This window comes from Pempheris klunzingeri, chromosome 4, assembly GCF_042242105.1.
Source record: "Pempheris klunzingeri isolate RE-2024b chromosome 4, fPemKlu1.hap1, whole genome shotgun sequence".
Taxonomy (NCBI): domain Eukaryota; kingdom Metazoa; phylum Chordata; class Actinopteri; order Acropomatiformes; family Pempheridae; genus Pempheris; species Pempheris klunzingeri.
In genome coordinates, this window is record NC_092015.1 from 10,437,964 (window position 1) to 10,457,730 (window position 19,767).

At 41.2% G+C, this 19,767-nt stretch overlaps 3 protein-coding genes across 3 annotated transcripts; 2 read left to right on the top strand and 1 right to left on the bottom strand.

Annotated features, from left to right (window-relative positions):
- The first annotated feature begins 1,156 nt into the window (after positions 1–1,156).
- On the top strand, positions 1,157–6,173 carry LOC139199551 (extracellular calcium-sensing receptor-like). The gene is made up of 8 exons (XM_070828593.1): positions 1,157–1,329; positions 1,782–2,076; positions 2,166–2,455; positions 2,789–3,084; positions 3,768–3,973; positions 4,378–4,599; positions 5,065–5,188; positions 5,266–6,173. The coding sequence occupies exons 1-8, from the start codon at positions 1,223–1,225 to the stop codon at positions 6,171–6,173; spliced, it is 2,448 nt and encodes an 815-aa protein (XP_070684694.1). The 5' UTR covers positions 1,157–1,222.
- A 1,281-nt stretch (positions 6,174–7,454) lies between these two features.
- Positions 7,455–11,865, top strand: olfcu1 (olfactory receptor C family, u1). The gene is made up of 13 exons (XM_070829374.1): positions 7,455–7,663; positions 7,868–8,028; positions 8,239–8,393; positions 8,526–8,678; positions 8,777–8,977; positions 9,105–9,340; positions 9,500–9,713; positions 9,853–9,983; positions 10,133–10,229; positions 10,416–10,539; positions 10,695–11,167; positions 11,257–11,337; positions 11,509–11,865. Exons 1-13 carry the CDS (start codon positions 7,455–7,457, stop codon positions 11,863–11,865), a joined length of 2,592 nt encoding a protein of 863 aa, XP_070685475.1.
- Positions 11,866–13,945: 2,080 nt separating this feature from the next.
- Positions 13,946–18,662, bottom strand: LOC139199834 (extracellular calcium-sensing receptor-like). Its single transcript, XM_070829010.1, has 9 exons — positions 18,484–18,662; positions 17,542–17,830; positions 17,348–17,434; positions 16,906–17,097; positions 16,249–16,518; positions 15,985–16,188; positions 15,683–15,889; positions 14,968–15,091; positions 13,946–14,847 (listed from the first exon to the last, which is right to left on the bottom strand). The coding sequence occupies exons 1-9, from the start codon at positions 18,531–18,533 to the stop codon at positions 13,946–13,948; spliced, it is 2,325 nt and encodes a 774-aa protein (XP_070685111.1). The 5' UTR covers positions 18,534–18,662.
- Positions 18,663–19,767: the final 1,105 nt, after the last annotated feature.

Genomic DNA, 19,767 nt, shown 5'->3' on the forward strand with positions numbered 1-19,767 from the left:
GCACTGAATTGTTTACTATTGGCTTTAATAAATTAAGCAATTCACTTTATTTGTTTTGTTTTTCCTTCAGAGGAATCTGAATCACAGCACACACCTAATTAGATAGAGAGTATGATTTAGTTAATTCAGCACTGTCATCTCATTACACATATTTTCATTAATGATGCACGAAGCACATACATCCACACTCCCCAAACATTGTTTCATTTGGAAGACTTACTTTTAAGTTGATGTAAAGAATATTTTGCAATTATTATTTTACTAATAGTGTCACCTGGAAAGCGTCACATGGGATTATTTTAAAGAAGGATGGAAAGCGTTGCCGATCACTCAGGCAGGAACATGTGGTGAAATGACTCACCTGAAAAGAAACATACAGTATGTGCACAGGTCATCATCATGAGATGATACGGTTTTTTAAAGAATTATTTGTGAATCAGCAGTTGTGTTGTCCACTAGGTGGTAGTAACAGAGTGAGCCTCTAAATCAGTATTTCCAAATTCCTTCAGTTCCTTTTTTCGATAGATTTACAGCATACCTGGGTGGCATTTGGGAATTATGTAGCTGTGAAATATGTAGCTAGAAAATATTCATATATGAGCGTGCAAGGCAGGTTACCTTCCTGGATGCCTTGTTGCTAAATTAATCCCAAAACTACTGCATGCAATACATTATTTTGAGTGTGTGACATTTTATGTCAAACTTGCAGCATACATATACATGGCACAAGCACTTAAGGATAAATACAAAATGACCATGTCATGAAGAAAGGGAAGGACAAAGTTAGGATATCTGGTGTTTGTACCGACAACTGTTTAAGTGGAGAAAAGAGACATGGACAGTCGGTGCCACCCATGGGACCAGAGTTGATCACTAACCACTGGTTAAGGGCATCCTGTCTCTGATGTATACTAAGCTGACGTACAGTAGAAGGAGGGCAGCTTTTGTCCAAAAATCTATAAAACCCAGTGAAAACACACATGCAGTATGCTCACATGCAGACACGAGAGGGATGATGATCTCAGCTCTCTTTATTGGCCTGGTTCTGTCTCTGGGTTGGTGTGAGCTGAACCCAGCTCTTGTCTTGAGCGGTCCTGGGGATGGTCTGAAACAAAGGGCAGGGCGTACAGAGGATAGGGCTGAAGGTGGGGTTAGCACCGAGGCCTCATCTGTGAGATGCAAGCTCCAGGGCGTCTCGTCTACTCGTCTACCTGCGTTCTCAATGGATGGTGACTATGTTGTTGGGGGTGTTTTCTCCATTCACAACTATGTGCATACAGTGAAGTATGATTACACCACCATGCCTGCGCCTCTAAGGTGCACAGGGAGGTTAGTAAGAGCGAAAACTGAGGGATGGCAGGATGTAGACTGGGGGATGGAACTGTTTTAATTTATGTGATGTGCATGCAGTCCTGTTTCAAAGCGTAATTATTCATTACGAGTATTTTAAGTGCGACTGAATGAAAAAGAAGCATTTTTATTTCTTAAAAGAGACTATAACAACATAATATCACAACATATTCATGAATATTTAACAGGGTGAAATAATATTAAGATTATTATTAATATTTATATCATTAGAATAATTGTTATTCCATGTAATACACTTCCTTTGACTTTTGGATTGATTTGATGAACTCTTGATGATGTACATAGATGCAGTGCAGCTACCACTTATTTTCCACAACTACGACTTGCAGCTCTCCTTTATAATATGTTCAAATTGTGAGCTGTTCTTATAATAAGTAGATTTTAGCAGTGACATGAGTGTCTGTGTGCAGGATCGATTCCCGTGAGCTGCGCTTCTCTCGCGCAATGATCTTCGCCATCGAGGAGATAAACAACAGCACGGAGCTGCTGCCGGGCATCAAACTCGGTTATCAGATCCACGACTCATGCGCCTCAGTGCCCGTGGCGGTGCACGTGGCATTCCAGCTTTCTAATGGCCTGGACCCGGTGTTTTACACCGGCGACAACTGCTCGCAGTCTGGTATGGTGATGGCCATAGTTGGTGAGTCTGGCTCCACGCCATCCATCAGCATGTCGCGCGTCATCGGGCCCTTTAACATTCCTCAAGTAAATATTTTGAATTTCTGACAAACTATGTGTATGATATAGTTTTTTTTTTGTCTGTGCCGTAAAAGAATAAAATGTTTTTCCTTTAGGTGAGCCACTTTGCCACGTGTGCATGCTTGTCCGACAAGCAGCAGTACCCGAGTTTCTTCAGAACAATCCCCAGTGACCAGTTCCAGGCTGACGCGCTGGTCAAGCTGGTGAAACACTTTGGCTGGACTTGGATAGGAGCTGTGCGCTCGGATTCGGACTATGGCAATAATGGCATGGCGTCTTTCCTGGACGCGGCTCAGAAGGAGGGGGTCTGTGTGGAATACTCCGAGTCTTTCTATCGGACCCACCCACATAGCAGGATCCAGAGAGTAGCTGACGTTATCCGCAGGTTTCACTGATTGAGCTGTGGTTGCCTGTGGTTACACTGACCTCCAACACACACAAAAAACACCAAATGTTCAGTCAATCACATAGTGAAAGATTATTTTATTAACTTAGTAGCGAAATGACAATTTTCTTTTTCATCACGTTTATTTCTATCATAATTATACAGCTGCTGATGTTGCCATAAAAATAGAAATGAGTGAGACCCATCCTGTACATTCAATTCATTATACTCGTGTTGTGTTTGTTTGTGTCATTTTTAATTGTATAATTTAATTTTAAATGTTAATGTTATGGTTATATTGGTTTAAGAAATGTAATTATAATGTCCCGCCAGGTCCACAGCTTTGGTTGTAGTGGCATTTACAGCCCCTGGTGACATGAAGATCCTGCTGGAGGAGCTGTCACGTGAACCTTCTCCACCTCGCCAGTGGATAGGCAGTGAATCCTGGGTGACCCATCCAGACATGCTGAGGTTTGGCTTCTGTGCCGGAGCCATCGGATTTGGTATTCAGAAATCCGTCATCCCAGGTTTGAGAGACTTCCTGCTGGATCTCTCTCCCACTGAAGTGGCTGCCTCTCCGGTGCTTACTGAGCTCTGGGAGGATTCATTCAACTGCAGGCTGGGAAAAAGTGAGAACGTTGTGTTGATTTTTAAAAAAGGAATATGAATTGTTTATTCCAAGTTCACAGCTGCTTTAAGACCAGATTTCTATTGAAAGGGAAATCTACTAATATTGCAAATAATCTCACTAGAAGATCCTTCAGGTCAAATTTAGGCACTCCGCTTCCTTGGAGGAGATTTTGTTAAAGTTTGGCCTCTGTAGTTTCACAGTGCCAACACTGAGGCTCTAAACACAAACACACAGTATATAGACAGTCTCCAGGACACCAAGCTAAATACACATGCAATATGTATTTATACATTTATTTACATGCATATATTACTTACAGTATGTATGTACGTCTGTAAGTATGTATATATGTATGTAGGTCTAACAAGGTTATCGTACTGACTGATGTCAGATCATTTATATATCTTAAATATGTTTAAACATGTTAAGTGGATTGGTGATGAATGGAGAGGTTGTGATCATTTATATAAATGCGACTAATCATCTGATGACTGGTTATGCGTTTATCTCAGCTGTTATGAATGTTATGAATTACAAAAAAAAGAGAGGCATATCTGAAAAAGCAGCAAAATAAAGCAAAAACAAAAGGAGAAAAAAGAATTATGAACACATAAGGAAATAATACTGCAATATCAATGCCAAGACTAAAAAACACCGTCCTCTGTCTCTGTGTGTTTTTAGGTGCAGCCATAGATGAGAGTGTGTGTGATGGCACTGAAGACATACAGACGCTCCGGAGCCCGTACACTGACACATCTCAGCTTCGCATCACCAACATGGTGTACAAAGCTGTTTATGCCATCGCACATGCCATTCATAATGCAGTGTGTCAGGGCACAAATTCTACAACTCAGTGTGACAAGTTCACCAGGATAGAGTCCAAACAGGTAATTTTTTTGCTATAATGTACTTTATATGAAACTGAATATTCATTTTAATTGCCAGAGCATTAAAGTGACAGAGGTCCAACAGTCCCAACTCACCAAAACTCACCAAAATTGACACAAATGTGAGAACAAGTCAAAACTGTTCTTTGGGGCATACATTTTCCAGCAGTTTTTATGACCCTTTGGAGAGTCATTTTGGGGTGTGGTGGTCAATTTTGCCCAAAAGACAAAACAGGAAGTTGTTGAAACTCGGTCAAAGTTGCTCCGATATTCACAAAAGTTGGTAGGCACATTGCTCTCATCACTTTAGACATGTTAAGGGCCCATTCAATGCTACTTGTTGCTTTAATTCAACATTATGTTCTTTCTCTCCCTCACTTTCTTATATTACGTTATTCTCTCAGGTTCTTACTCAGCTGAAGAAAGTCAGTTTTTCCCAAAATGGTTATGATGTGTCATTTGATGCCAACGGGGATCCTGTGGCCACATACGAGCTGGTTAACTGGCAAAAAAGTGAGAGTGGCAACATTGAATTGGTGAAAGTAGGACACTATGATGCATCACTGCCAGTCGGTCAGCAGTTCCATATCAACAAAAACCTCACCTGGGTGGAGGGTGGCACACAAGTAAGTAGTACATATTCAAATTTGGTGATTTTAAAGGGTATGATACAGTATGTGTTTTTGGTCCCTGCTGCTCCTGTCCACACAGACTGTGAAGAGATTCAATCCTGATACAATGTTGTTCTCCAACTGTTACTAGTCAATCAATTTCTTTGCAGCCATTTTTTATTCATTTATCTATTTTAATTTAAACAACAACAATGTACAAAGAACATTAACCTTATACAAAAGAAGGAGAGATACAATGTACCACATTTTCAGCAAACCGTCATTTTCCACACCCACTTGCTTGGCAGGTGAGAAAAAGTAGAACAGGAACAGATACAATAATTAATAACACTTTCAATACACATATTGGCATGTGAGTATTGTTTTAATACAGACTTGAAGAAATGTGAATCTATCGCTTAATCCTAAAAGTTGCATAGTACACCTAATAATGTGTGAGTTTGTTTCTGTATGTGCCAGATCCCTGTGTCAGTGTGCACTGACAGCTGTCCTCCAGGAACTCGTAAAGTGTTGCAGAAAGGAAAACCCATCTGCTGTTATGGTTGTATACTGTGCCCTGAAGGAGAGATTAGCAATACTACAGGTAATCTTTTTTCCAGCGCGTATTTGCAACATCAAATATATAACTACTAAAAACTCTTTTTGATTTATTTTTTTCAGATTCCCCTGATTGTTTCCCTTGCCCCAAGGAGTTCTGGCCAAATGCAGAGAAAGACACTTGTCTCCCCAAGCCTGTAGAGTTTCTTTCCTTCAACGAGGTCCTGGGAATCATCCTGGCAACATTCTCAGTTGGCGGTGCCTGTCTTGCCATTATAACAGCGGCTGTGTTCTATCGTCACAGGACATCCCCGATTGTCAGGGCCAACAACTCTGAGCTGAGCTTCCTGCTGCTCTTCTCCCTGACTCTATGTTTCTTATGTTCATTAACTTTCATTGGAGCACCCTCTGAGTGGTCCTGCATGCTGAGACACACAGCATTCGGCATCACCTTCGTCCTCTGCATCTCTTGTATTCTCGGAAAAACAATAGTGGTGTTAATGGCCTTCAAAGCTACACTCCCAGGCAGTAATGTCATGAAATGGTTTGGTCCTCCACAGCAAAGAATGACTGTAGTGTCTTTCACATTTGTTCAAGTTTTAATATGTACTATTTGGTTGGTTCTTAGCCCCCCTTTTCCAATGAAAAACCTAACCATACATAAGGAGAGAATCATCCTGGAGTGTGCATTAGGCTCAGCTATTGGGTTCTGGGCTGTGCTCGGCTACATCGGCCTACTGGCTGTCTTTTGCTTTGTGTTAGCTGTCCTTGCCCGGAAACTACCTGATAATTTTAATGAGGCCAAGCTTATCACCTTCAGCATGCTGATATTCTGTGCAGTCTGGATCACCTTTATTCCAGCATATGTCAGCTCTCCTGGGAAATTTACTGTGGCTGTGGAGATATTTGCCATTCTGGCCTCCAGTTTCGGACTAATACTGTGTATATTTGCTCCCAAGTGTTTCATTATATTGTTAAAGCCAGAGAAGAACACCAAGAAACATTTAATGAACAAAAATCAAGACATCTGAGGTTTGGAACTGCTTGGAAAATGCTGGTAAAATCTGTATTGCCACAATGTTTATAAACTCTACTGCCATGTCACCAAATCACATATCTGTCCATCCTCCAGCCAGTTCTGTGGCTCCAACTACACTGGTGACCATTTCTAATTAAGCTCTGCCCATCTGTTCAGCCCCCACACTGCCCATCTGAGATCTCCTACTCTACCCCTGTCCAGACCCAGAGATGAATTATTTTTACAGTCCACTTCCAATGTGCTTTTGTTCAAGTTTCAAATGGGCCAAGCGTATCGTATCTTTTTCAGGTGAAAAAACACACAGCTCAGTGACAGAGTGATCATAATAATTTAATATAAACAGACCATTCTTATCTGGAGGCCAAATTTTGGGGTAGTACATCACACAACAAAAAATCAACAATACACAGCTGTGAATCAGCCATGAGCATTAAGGCAATTTAATTCCATGCACACTAGCTTTATTATATAATGTCCAATAGGTGGTAGCAGTATACCGAGCCATTTTCTGTGAGTCATTGTACAATCACAGAAAATGTTACAGTTAAAATTCCCAGAAAACTCATTGTTGTGGCAAATCGCTATAATGACTCCATTTTCACAATGTTATAATTTACATTCTCCATGGTAACCTGGATTAGCATTGCACTTTAGTAGCCTCTTCAAGATTCAAGATGTTTATTGTCACTCCCGTTGTATGTGCAGGTTTACTCATGTAAAATTCCTTGGCTGGGAGCTCTGTTACAGAAAGATGAATATAAAGAAAAAATAAAGATTTATAAGGATCCATACATAGAGCAAATAAATCTAGAAAACAGAATATGGGCTACTGAGGTTAATGTTACTAGGTCTAATTGCATTTGAATTAGCATCAAATTGTTTTTCTTTTTCTTTCTCTTTCACTACAGTCGTCTCCAACAATACTCCACGTCTTGTCCTCTTTCTTCTGCCATTGCTTTTGTTTGTGATTGGCTGCACTGGCGATGACTCATATGACCTACAACATTAAGCAACCATTACAGTTTTTATATAGCCTAGCCTACCTCATTAGCCTTTCATAGACTATGGTCGATAGCCACTGTCTACAGCACACATACATATCCTTATGGGGTCATTATGGATACTGCATTCAGCCCCTGTTGGGGCTTCTCCCTGGCTGCTTCTTTGGGCATTTTTTAGCCTAATTTTCCCGGTGCCGTCTGATGTTCCTACAAGTACAAAGGCAAGGACGGAACTAAGTTTAGAGAGAGGTGTGGTGAAAGAAGAAGAGACTATGACTGATACACTGAGTGGCTTGAGGATAGAGGGAGTGAGTAGTTTTGCTTCTAGTTTACCTCAGTGTATGAAACTGGCAGACAGTGAGCCTCTGACTCTGCAATCGGGAGGGGATGTTGTAATCGGAGGGTTTTTCCCTCTGCATTATGTGGCCCCAAAGCCACAGCACAGCTACCACAGCAAACCTCAGCTCACACCTTGCAGTGGGTGAGTGTGAGGATACTCTTGATATCTGATACAGTCCCAGATTAAAGAAATCTCTCATTTTCATGCAAACGAATCCTTTCCTCTTACTGTTTGCTGTCTTTTACAGCGTTTACATGTCATCATTTATGTTGTGCTGTGATACAGTGTCTTCTATCTCACGATTGACTGCATAGACTGCATTTGACTTTATCAAAATTTCCACAGCTTTGACCACAGAGCCTTCCGCTGGATGATGACCATGGTGTTCGCAGTGGAGGAAATTAACCGTAATTCAAACCTGTTGCCAGGTGTTAAGCTGGGCTACCGGATTATGGACAGCTGTGACCATGTCCACACCAGCCTGCAAGCTCTTTTCTCTTTAGTCAGTGGCTCTAAAACTGTGATGAATGAGGTGAAACAAATGGAAAAAACTGAGAAAAGATTAGATATGCCACAGGACAGGGGTACTACAATGGAGGGGGCAAAGACAATAGAAAAAACAAGAAAGAAAAGGATGCTGAGCACTGTGAAACAGAAAAGCACTGAGAACAGTGGATTAGTGTCTCAGAGTCTTAAGAATGATGGAAATTACAGAGAACTTAATATAACTGAGGGGAGAGTGGATAGTACGCAATCTGAAACTGGACCCTTGTGTCTTGCTGATTCTCCTGTACCTGCTGTAATTGGCCTTGCGTCGTCTTCCCCTACAAGAGCTATAGCACACACTCTTGGCCCTCTCAACCTCCCACTGGTAAGAAAAGAATGAAAAAAGGAATGGTTTTTGCAATAAATCACACAACAATGTTTAAAATGTGTAAAAACGTTTTAGTTTGGGCTTCTGTCTTACATCGATAAAGATAAAATTAACTTAATCTCCCTACAGGTGAGTTATTTTGCTACTTGTACCTGTCTTACCGACAAGAATATATACCCATCATTCTTGCGGACTGTTCCGAGTGATCTATTTCAAGTTAGGGGTCTTGTTCAGCTGGTCACCTTCTTCGGATGGTTCTGGGTGGGCACAATAGGGACCACGGTGAGATTAAGGCCTTTTTCTAACCCCACTATTAATCCATTAAATATAACAACATGATTGCCAAAACTTCTGCTCTGTTTTCTATCTCTATCTTTCAGGATGACTACAGTCACTATGGCATCCAAGCATTCTCTAATCAGTTTAGACAACAAGGTGGGTGTCTAGCATTTCATCTGACTATCCCCAAATCACCCACAGTCGCTGAAATACAAGAAATGGCAAACAGGCTGCAGAGATCAACCGCATCTGTAGTGGTGGTCTTTGCCACAGAGGGACAGCTGCTGGATCTGCTCTCAGAGGTAAGCATCATGTAAATGGCTATAGTACGAGAACTACCTATACCTATATCAAAATAATATTGGCACTCATTGTAATCTGTTTGATTTTTTATCATCATCGGATTTCTTCTTGTGTCTTATTTCCCAGCTGGCTCAGAGAAATGTGACAGGGATCCAGTGGGTAGCTAGTGAAGCTTGGGTGACTGCTGGCCTGCTGACCTCGCCCAACTTCCACCCTCTTCTAGAGGGCACACTGGGCTTCTCCTTCCCTGGAGTCAGGATCCCTGGCTTGAAGGAGTTCCTGTTGAATGTCCGCCCCTCTCCCACACCTGGGATGGAATTTGTCAGCATGTTCTGGGAAGAGCTGTTTGGCTGTAGGCTAAAGTTTAGAGGGGACAGATTCAAACAAAATGAAACAGATACCATTAACTTTATGGGGTTGAATGCTTTTGGTTACAAATCAGACTCTCAAAACTATTCTGGGTCCTTGTTTAGGCCTGTTGTAAGAAAAACAAGCACATTCAAGGTGTCGGCTGATGAAAGCAATAGAGGTGCTGTTGAAAAGCCTGTATGCAATGGTTCAGAGGATCTGAGGTACACTGACAGCAGTTATACTGATGTATCTCAAGTCAGAATATCCTATAATGTGTACAAAGCTGTATACGCCATTGCCCATGCTCTGCACACTATATTGAACTGTGATTCAGGACATGACAAGGGAATGTGTGAGAAACATAAATCATTTACATCCAGGCAGGTAATTTAACAACTTCTATCTGTCATCTATTTTGATTTTGTGATTTTTTTTATTTTTCCTCGAGTTTCTGCATCATCCTTTTGGCCTATGGGTCTGTGAGTTCAGATGCGTTGTTTTTTTTCTTCCTCCTTTTATGCAGTTATTGAATCATCTGAAGACAGTGAATTTCACAAACCAATTTGAAGAGAAGATATATTTTGACTCCAACGGGGAGCCGGTCCCTCTCTATGACATCATTAACTGGCAGAAGGACAGCAAGGGTGAAATTAGGTGGAATATTATACAGCATTACAACTGTCTGTTTAAGGAACCTTGATTAAGAAGCTTTATTTACGTTTATTGTGGCAATTTAAGGATTCAGCTGTCACACACATTGTTTGGCCTGATTGCATATTTAAAGAATTTGATGCTGTGTTCAGATTTGTCAAAGTGGGAAGCTATGATGGTTCGGCTCCATTGAGACAACAGTTACAGATGGAGCAGGGCTCTATTGTATGGACTAAAGGACAGTCAAAGGTGGGTTATTTATTCCCTAAACTGATTTCATATGTGTCTTAAAACTGATTTAATCTTCTTTACAGAATTCAACAAATTAAGTATTACCATGGCTGTATTTTTTTTTAATTCCTGTCATTTTCCTTCTCCAAAAACCCTTTGTTCCACCAAATCTTTCTGTGTAAATTTACACCTTCATTTCTTCAGGTGCCTGTATCTCAGTGTACTGCTCCATGCTCCCCTGGCAGCAGGCAGGCCAGACGTCCAGGAGAGCCCCACTGCTGCTTTGATTGTTTTCCCTGTGCAGATGGAGAGATCAGCAATCAGACTGGTAGCCCATACAGGTTTTGTTTATTCATATATTTTCTAACTTCTGTGAAAAGCAGAAGGCCATCATGGCAAGTTGTGTGGATGCAAACTGTTGCTCTGTGGAGTTTGAGTTTGTGCATGTTGGCACAATGTGTGTCTACTGTATGTGTCCCCAAGGTTCCACGGAGTGCACAAAATGTCCCAAGCACTACTGGTCAGACAAAGAAAAGGTGAAATGTGTGGCTGGGGTCGAAGAATTCCTGTCTTTCTATGACACCATGGGCATCATCCTGGTGGTGCTCACGCTGTTGGGTGTCGTCATGACAACCATCATCACTACTGTCTTTCACAGTTTCCGTTCCACGCCGATCGTCAAGGCCAACAACTCAGAAATAAGTTTCTTGCTTCTTGTGTCACTCAAGCTCTGCTTCTTATGTTCCCTGGCGTTCATTGGCGAGCCGTCTGTGTGGACATGTAGGCTTCGCCAGGCAGCATTCGGGATCAGCTTTGTCCTTTGTCTGTCCTGCCTCCTTGTTAAGACCATTGTGGTTCTCTTGGCCTTCCGGGCTAATGCACCCGGGTCCAGGGCTCTGAAGCTGTTTGGTCCCTCTCAACAGAGGACTCTAATTCTCTGCACTACAGCTCCTCAGGTGGGAGGATTGACTACCTCCTCTACTTGTGGCTATTTCTGTGGCTAGTCTTTTTTAAAGAAATGCCTATCTTCTTATTTTGCCATCAGGTTTGTGTCTGTGCTGGTTGGTTGGTGAGTGCGCCTCCCTTCCCATTCAGGAACCCAACCTACCAAGCCTCCACTGGAAAGGTAAGGATGACAAATCAAATCATACACACAGTGTATTTAAGTCTGTGTGTATTGAGATCAGAGAGGAACAAAACATAATTATATTAAAGCTGGTATTTTGTCACACATGCAAACTGTACTATAGTGTATGTATTGTCTGATCTGTATCCATGTATTGTTGGACATAATCAGATTGTTGTGGAGTGTAAGGAGCCATGGCCCCCTGGATTTTATTTGGTCCTGGGCTACATTGGCCTGCTTGCCTTCCTCTGCCTCCTCCTGGCATTCCTTGGACGCAAGCTGCCTGATACGTTCAATGAGGCGAAGCTCATCACCTTCAGCATGCTGATCTTCTGGGCCGTGTGGATCTCTTTCATCCCAGCTTATGTCAGCTCTCCTGGGAAGTTCACTGTGGCTGTGGAAGTATTTGCTATATTAGCCTCCAGTTTTGGGCTGTTACTGTGCATTTTTGTGCCCAAATGTTATATCATTTTACTGCATCCTGAGAGAAATGTCAAGAAGTGCATGACTGGAAAATATCCCAGATAAATTCAGCATTTGTGTTGTAGGTGGTACTTATAAGTGGCCATCAAGCAAACAAATCAAGCTTGTGCTTTTCAATTTAAAATCATGAAAATACATTTTCATTGTTGAAATTTTAAAATGAGTTTGAATATTTGGATATAATGCAAAATAAAATGTAGCATGAAACATGTTTCCAGTTTTGGATTTCAATAACATGCTTTAATCAATTTTATTGTGATGCACAAGTGAGCTGTCACAGTCTCTCTTGCAATTGCTGATAGCAGAGAGATGGGCCATGAAAGTGAGGCTGCTGTCTCCACAGCAGCTGACAGAACGCACCCTCAGGAACCTGCTGTCTTGACTGCTGAGCAGCAGCAATCTGGTCGTATCCTCACTAACACAGTGCTGGAGACACAGAGAAATGCTACAGCTACATACTCCTAAGGAAACACTGAAGAGGACTATATGAATTGTATATGGCCTGGTAGCATACAAATATTATGAGTATGAAAAACAAGCACACAAAATTCCCATTTTAGTTAGAATCCAAAGAAGACCTACGATGTTTAGCCTTAGTATAATAGCGTAACTAAAATAGCAGGCATAACATAGCTAACATGGCAGTTTGTCAAGTACCAGCATTTGTGGTCATGTCCATTGCTAACTGGTTTGCTGCCTAGGTGGGTGGACAGTGTGAAGTGTCATTGAGGTGAAGCATTTGAAGCATTCAAAATACTCCTCCCGAAATCTTTTTTTCTTTCCTCAACTGACTTTTCCTTGAAACTCCTGTGCTTCTTGTTGGAGTGCAGCTTTGTGAATGGGACACTACTTGACTGGGACCTCTTAAAGCTAGGAAACTAGGAAAGCAAAGCTGGGGTCTGTTCCCATTTCAGCATGACTTTGCATAAACACAACGCAGAATGTATAGGTGGGTGGGGAACTTGATACTCCCTTTTGTAGGCCTGTGAGTTTCTACACAATGGGATTATTGCTCTGGTTGTGCCCAGATTAAGTAAATAAATAAGATTAAGTAAACCTTAACCCTTCCTATGTTTCTCCGTAATACCAAAACACAGCACATATGTGTTGGGGTTGCACCATTTCTGTGGCATCATAGATAATTAATAACTGTAAAAGACTATTAAAAATTCTGTTGAGTAAGTTCACCTCAGGGGCTCCCCTTCTTTGAAAAAACAAAAAGATGTAGTTTCATTAAATAAACTATATCAGTTTATAATTTATGATGAATTATTAATTTAATAACTGCAACCCAAATTACCATTTCGGGATGCAGGAGTTCTTGGCAGTGTAGAGGTTGGCAGTATAGTCTCTTAAACAACATTGAAGAGAACAGCATGTGTGTAAAACTTTTATTAAAACATAGCAAAAGTCTGACAAACAAAACAATCTAAGTAACTGTGCCTCAATAAAGAACAATATGGAGTACATGTGTGTGTGTGTGTGTGTGTGTGTGTGAACATGGAAGTTCATTCGTGTGCTGGCTGAGACAAAAAGAAACTACTAAGATGGCAGAATCAAAGGTGACTACAGACATTAACTTAGAGGAATGACTGCACACTAAACTAACAGCACATCACATCAGTCAAACTCAGTGAAAAAGGGTTGTGGTTCCGAAGTCAAAGCTATCCTTGTCCTTGCTATGTTCTGGTTGCAGGTTGGAGGAATCTGGTCACTTGTTGTTCTTTGCTAGTTACTCACATGGTGCTAACTTGATTGTGTGCTCCTGTTGTACCTGCTGGTGCTAAATAAACTTAGGCCCCACTAAAGCACAGAGCCAGCAGCTGAGGGCCTCCTCAGCTTCAGGACAAGGGCCCAGGAGGTAAAGATCCTGATGTGCTTATCATTAGCTTGATCTTCATGATCTTCAGTATCTTCATGCTTATCAACATCTTCAAGCTTATACTTATTTATTTTCTTCTACATTACACTACAGTCACAATGCTACATTATCAGTTGCATACATATGTCACAACCCAGTCAATACAATTGTAAAATAAATCCTAATTTGTGGAGATTAATTTTAGATAACATTGAACATTGAAAGGAATTTTAAATTATATTTAAAAGGTTAACCCATTGCATATTACTTATTTTGCTTTCCCATCAGGTGCTGTTTTGTATTCTTTTCTGGCTTCACTAAAATAATGTAACACTTTGGAGCAAACAGACAGAACAACAAGCCAAAGCTGGAGGCCAGGATGGCAAAGGACTCCACTGCATCTGCATAGTTTCCAGGGGAGCTGATGTAAGCAGGGATGAATGCTAGCCACACTGCACAGAAGATCAGCATGGTGAAAGTGATGAACTTGGCTTCGTTGAAGTTTCCTGGCAGCTTACGGGCCAGAAAAGCCAAAACAAAGCACATACAGGCCTGTAGACCAATATATCCCAGGACGCACCAGAATGCAAGGCTGGAGCCCACACTACACTCCAGTATGATCTTTGAGCGCTCATATTGTGTATTTCGGGATGGAAAAGGGGGAGCCTCAATAAGCCAGGCGGCACAGATGGCCACCTGAACCATAGTAGAACTAAAGATAATAACCTTCTGCTGCTTGGGCCCTAGCCACTTCATGATGTTGTCCCCTGGCCTGGTGGCAGTGAAAGCAGCCAACACCACCAGAGTTTTCCCCAGAATGCAGGATATGCAAAGTGAAAATGTGATGCTAAAGGCAGTGTGGCGCAGCATGCAAGACCAAGACACTGGTTCTCCAATGAACACCAGGGAACACAGGAAACACAGAGTCAGCGCGAACAGGATGGAGAAGCTGAGTTCAGAGTTATTTACACGAACGATGGCTGTGTTTCTGTTATAGAAAAAGACTGCAAACACAGCTATGGTGAGGCAGGCACCCACCACAGAGATCACTGTCAGGACTATACCCAAGGAATCATAGGCCAAGAACTCCACCTTCTTGGGGATACAGGCTGTTCTGTCTTTGTTTGACCAGAAATCCTCGGGACAAAGTGTGCACTCTATTGAGTCTAAAGGAGAGAGGGTCAAAAAAGAGGATTCAAATATTCAGTATTCAAATATCATCAGATTGTGGTAGAATACATCATATATGAATTGTTGCAAATTTTATTGTTTGGTTTTCAGCTCACTTGTTTGATTGCTAATTTTGCCGCTGTCACATGGTACACAGTCAAAGCAACAAACAGGCTCCCCAGGACGGACAGCCTTCCGGGACCCTGGAAGACAGCTGGGACTGCATACAGACACAGGCACCTGGGGAGCAGATAATGGCTTTCAGCTCTGTAGTCTGATACAAGTGAGCTTAAATTATTAGTTGATAACTTGATTAGTCCATTATCTGAAAAATTGTAATTTGGATAATTGCTAAATGTTTCTAAAATAATGTATTTGGTCACAAACATAGCCATGAAGGAAATGGCCAAGCGGTTTGTTGTAGTTCTTACACGTAGACTGGGTAACTGTCAATAGGCTATTTAAGAAAATATCATCATGCATTCATATAACATGGAAACAACTGACTGTTGTTGTTTCAACATTAGCCAAACATTCAGTTTCAGGATTTAATTTAAGAACTTCTCAAAGATAGAGGCCTTTATGCTTCTGTATCTTTGTGTTACAAATGCCAGTTTTTACTTTTCATGCAGTCAGAATTTAAATAAAGCATTACTGGTGCTTTTATTTTACAAACATGTCACATTTAACACGTACATTCACACTTAACTATAAAGAAACTCATATCAGGACCCAGCTTCTCCCGCCCACCTCAACCTACAGAACTTCAACAGCTGACATCTGATGAAGGTAAAAACAGTGTGAGCAGCTTGCCTCACTGTGATGCCCTGCCCACATTATCATGTCCTCCTGGATCACAAGCTCTTCTCCTGCAGGTTTGGTTCCATCAAACATCCCCACGTTGACAAACTCAGTGTTCCTGCCTGTTCCTCTCTGCCAATTGATGATATCATAATAAGGTATGGAGTCACCCTGCAGGTCAAAATTCACTTCCTCCCCGGCAATGTGAAATGTCACTTCCTGGAGGTAGTGTTGGAGCTTGAAAACCAATAGATAATATTAATTTCTCTAAAACACTCTGAAAAACAAGTTATTAAATGTGATACTGAAACAGTAAGAGCATTAAGTTTTACCTGCCAGGGGTGTATGTTGTTGCTTTGAGCACACGAGTTGTTTTGGAAAGGTCCACTTCTCCGTTTACAGAGAAGAAGGTTGTTGAGGGAATGAGCAATCGCATATACAGCCTTATATACATTATAGGCCACTCTGGGGCTGGATGTGTTCATGTAGGCTGAATGCTGGTCCAACAGGGACTCCTGTCCTGAGCAGGGAGGCAACTGGGAGCCAGAGGACAGAGAGGGATTGCAACCATACAGAGCCTCCCACAGCTCCTTAACCAGAAGATTATTAGGATACATCTGAGGATTTACTGTCTGCAAGTAGTCACTGAGTCGGGAGATGTGACCTTTTCTGATGCCAAACCCAATGGTGCCCCCCATGTAGGGGTAATACTCACTCCCAGTAAAAAGAGATGCTGTGACCCAGGCCTCACTAGCCACCCATTGGATACCAGTAATGTTCTGCATCATATAGTCCTTCAGGAAAGGTGTCATCTCCCCCTCAGCTGAAAACACCACCACTACTTTTGCTGAAGAGCTATGCATCACCTTTAGAGAGAGGCAGAGGGAAAAGGCAAAAATAAAGCAGGTTAAAAAAATCAGAATGAGCAAGACCCAAAGTAAATAATGTGAAATTATTGTTAAGTAAGTAAAAATATGAAGATCTAGTGACATCTAGTGGTGATATCAATAAAGTCACTATGACAGGCAGCAGTGGAAGCCAATAACCCCTTTTCCTCTAGGACTGCAACAAACTTAACCAGGATTATCTCATTTTTATGACACACAAATATAAAAATTCAACTCACAGCGCATTTAAGGACAGTGTTCTGTGCCACTACAAAATGGTCTTGAGGTGACATAAAAAGTCCAGTGGTATAAAACTGAATTGTCTTTGACATCTGTCTTTGTGTCTGTGAGTGTGTTTGTATCTACCTGCATGATCTTCATTCCCTTTTGGTGACTGTAGAGCAGAGGGATAATTTGTTGATATGCTATGCACACTTTGGTACCCTGTAATTCTCTCAGTAAACCTTCCACAGCAAAGCGCCCATATTCACGGTCTCCTCGCACCAGGCCCACCCAAGTCCAGTTAAAACGAACCAGCAGCTGAGCGATGGCTTTCACCTGGTTTTAACAGAAAAGAGTGCTAACTCACTTGGTATAAACATACAGATCTTTTGAAGAAAAAAAGGCAATTCACTGACAGTTTAATATTATGTGATTACTGTACTGTAAACTTGTTTTAATTGGAATTAATGTCGTACAAGTTTTTCCACTGAATAACATCAGACAACTCTAAAATATAACATTTTGGATGCCTTTTTACTGCTACAGCATTTATGAAACCCTATTTAGTTTGATGCTAAACTCTCACCTGATAGTCATCATTAGGGATTACTCTGAAGAAGTTAGGGTATTTTCTTCTGTCTGTGAGACATGTGCATGTTGAAAAGTAGCTGATCTGTGTAAAGAAGTAAAAATAAAGAGTACATTAAAACAAATTATAAGGTCACATGTTAATGTTTTTGTGGCGAGGGGGTTACAGAGGAGGAAAAGAGTTGTCATTACCATCGGGATTTTGAATGGCTGCAGGATTCTAGACATCAGGATAGAAAGAGCAGAGCCGGCTTCTCCAATCACAGCGAGGAGTGGAGAGGCACCGCTGCACATGGGAGAGTCGTCCTCTCTCAGTCCGTTCAACACAGCCAAAGCGGCCCTCTGGCCAGTCAGTGGATATGCACATGAATCAAAGATTTTGTACCCGAGGGTGAAATTGGGCAACAACTCTGTACTCTGGTTTATTTCCTCCACTGCCAGCCTCATAGTCTGAGCCCAGCGGAAAGCCATGGGATCAAAGCTGTAGCCCAGCAGATACACACATGCACACACACATTGAACACAGCATGTATGGTGAAAAGGTAAAATCAAAGGCAGAGATGGTGTTTTGATATGAGGTTAGCTTGATCTTTCTTTTTTTTCCGAATACATTACCAATAGATGTCTCTGGTAATGCTGTATTTTCCAATAATTTGCTAATAAGTTCCATGATTTTATCTTGAAAGAACAAACAGTTGGAACAAAATTTAGGTCAAATGGATACAACTCAGCTGGTACATTTTCAAGTTTCTTCCTAATTGCTTTTGTAATCAAATGCAAATTCCTATTTCACAGTTCTTTCCAGAAAACATATTGGAAATTATACAACTGTAAAATAAAGCATTACCATGTATTTTTGCGTGTCTCTCTCTGGAAGTTTCTCAAACCTAAATCTCTGACTCAAACTCAAAGTGTAAGTGTAAGTTCAAGCCATCACTCTGTATCTCACTTTTTTTATACATGAATTTTTCATATATACATACTCATTAAAACTATACATTTAGTGTGCCGCATAATCCATTCTTTGAAAGAGGAGTTCCACAACAAGCCGGTACAAAATCAGACAACATTTCCTTGGTAACAGTAAGTTACCAACTCCTACTATGATTTCCATTCCATATCTCTTAAACTCACCCATTGCACTTCACTGGTGGTGGTCTGTAGGTACAGTTGAGTTCTGGCATCTCCTGGTTGTAGTGAAGGGGGAAGATGCCCCCAATGACATAGTCACCCTCGGCCACAAAGTCTGGATGAAAGCTGTTCTGAAGTGTGCACACTTTGGCTGGAGAGGTGACACTTGAAACTGGGTTATAAGTTAAAGTGAGGACACAGACAGAGTAAAGCAAAGGAAATAAGACAAGTACCATCATATTGTCAAACACACCCAAAGAGAGTGAGAGAGCGAGCGAAAGAGAGAGAGAGAGAACGAGTGAGGAATTAGGTGAGTTATATACAATATTTGACCTCATTCTTAATGAGTGATACTGATTGGACATCAGCAGTCTCCACTCTAATTTGCTTACGCAGGTAAATGCAGATTGAATGACAATAAATAAATGATGTAACAGGACAGTGATACTATATGTCAAAGGAAAAATCATGTGGTAAATCCCAGCTTCATAAGGGTTATACTAGTCCTTTCTGGATTAAACAATTTTAGATAGAGAGATAGTTATTAATTGCTTTATACTTTTATGTTTTAAAGATTAGATCATTAAGGGGGAGCAGGCTTCCCACTACTTACAAGGTCGGGAGTTGCTATTCACCTGTCAAAGTCAGTGTTATATCTTAGGTGCGACTGTAATATCTAACATTTAATGAAGCCATCTAGTCAGGTAAGCCAAATGACTTTCAGAAACAAAGAGTTATAAAACTTTTCAGCGCGTTTTTAAGCATGAAGGATTTGTTAATACCAGTTGACACAAACAAGTCATGGTCTTATTTCGGTGTGCTGGTGCTTAAGAAACACATGAAAGATGTTGCTGCAGTGTCTCTCACTGTTATTATTTTCTCCCGAGATTTCCTTGTTTTATTTGGCCTGAGTTGTGCATGTAACTTAAATTAAATTATTTTAAACCTTCACTTTGTACTTAACTTTGCCCTTTTTGCCACTGCCACTGCCGGGTGGAGGCTGTGCCTCTGTGAGTTCACCTTGCTGGAGAGCTGCAAATAACCTGCGGGGCTACTGGAAGTGAAACAAGCTGGCGAGGCGATGAATGAGGCGATGGTGCAAAAAGTAGGCAAAAGTTTATCAGGCTATGATTCTTGATGTCAGAAAAATTGATCTATAGTCTTAAAGATTAAAATTACATAAGTGGTCATTTCCCCAGTGTGCCGTTATTTTCTATTTTCCTTTTAGGAGAAGTGCAAATATTTAATCTCAAAGTGTGGTATCTGCCACAGAACACATGTAGACAC

What these genes read in the sequence shown, in the direction of transcription:
- LOC139199551 (XM_070828593.1), top strand. Translation starts at nt 1,223, where the DNA reads ATGGATGGTGACTATGTTGTTGGGGGTGTTTTCTCCATTCACAACTAT. An exon ending in CAACTGCAGGCTGGGAAAAA is followed by an intron (nt 3,085 to 3,767) that starts GTGAGAACGTTG and finishes GTGTGTTTTTAG; the next exon opens with GTGCAGCCATAGATGAGAGT. An exon ending in CCAGGATAGAGTCCAAACAG is followed by an intron (nt 3,974 to 4,377) that starts GTAATTTTTTTG and finishes TTATTCTCTCAG; the next exon opens with GTTCTTACTCAGCTGAAGAA.
- olfcu1 (XM_070829374.1), top strand. Translation starts at nt 7,455, where the DNA reads ATGACTGATACACTGAGTGGCTTGAGGATAGAGGGAGTGAGTAGTTTT. An exon ending in CAGCTCACACCTTGCAGTGG is followed by an intron (nt 7,664 to 7,867) that starts GTGAGTGTGAGG and finishes AAATTTCCACAG; the next exon opens with CTTTGACCACAGAGCCTTCC. An exon ending in CTGTTTGGCTGTAGGCTAAA is followed by an intron (nt 9,341 to 9,499) that starts GTTTAGAGGGGA and finishes GGCTGATGAAAG; the next exon opens with CAATAGAGGTGCTGTTGAAA.
- LOC139199834 (XM_070829010.1), bottom strand. Translation starts at nt 18,533, where the DNA reads ATGCCAGAACTCAACTGTACCTACAGACCACCACCAGTGAAGTGCAAT. An exon ending in TCCCTAATGATGACTATCAG is followed by an intron (nt 17,098 to 17,347) that starts GTGAGAGTTTAG and finishes TGTTAAAACCAG; the next exon opens with GTGAAAGCCATCGCTCAGCT. An exon ending in AGGAGGACATGATAATGTGG is followed by an intron (nt 15,092 to 15,682) that starts GCAGGGCATCAC and finishes TCTGCTCCCCAG; the next exon opens with GTGCCTGTGTCTGTATGCAG.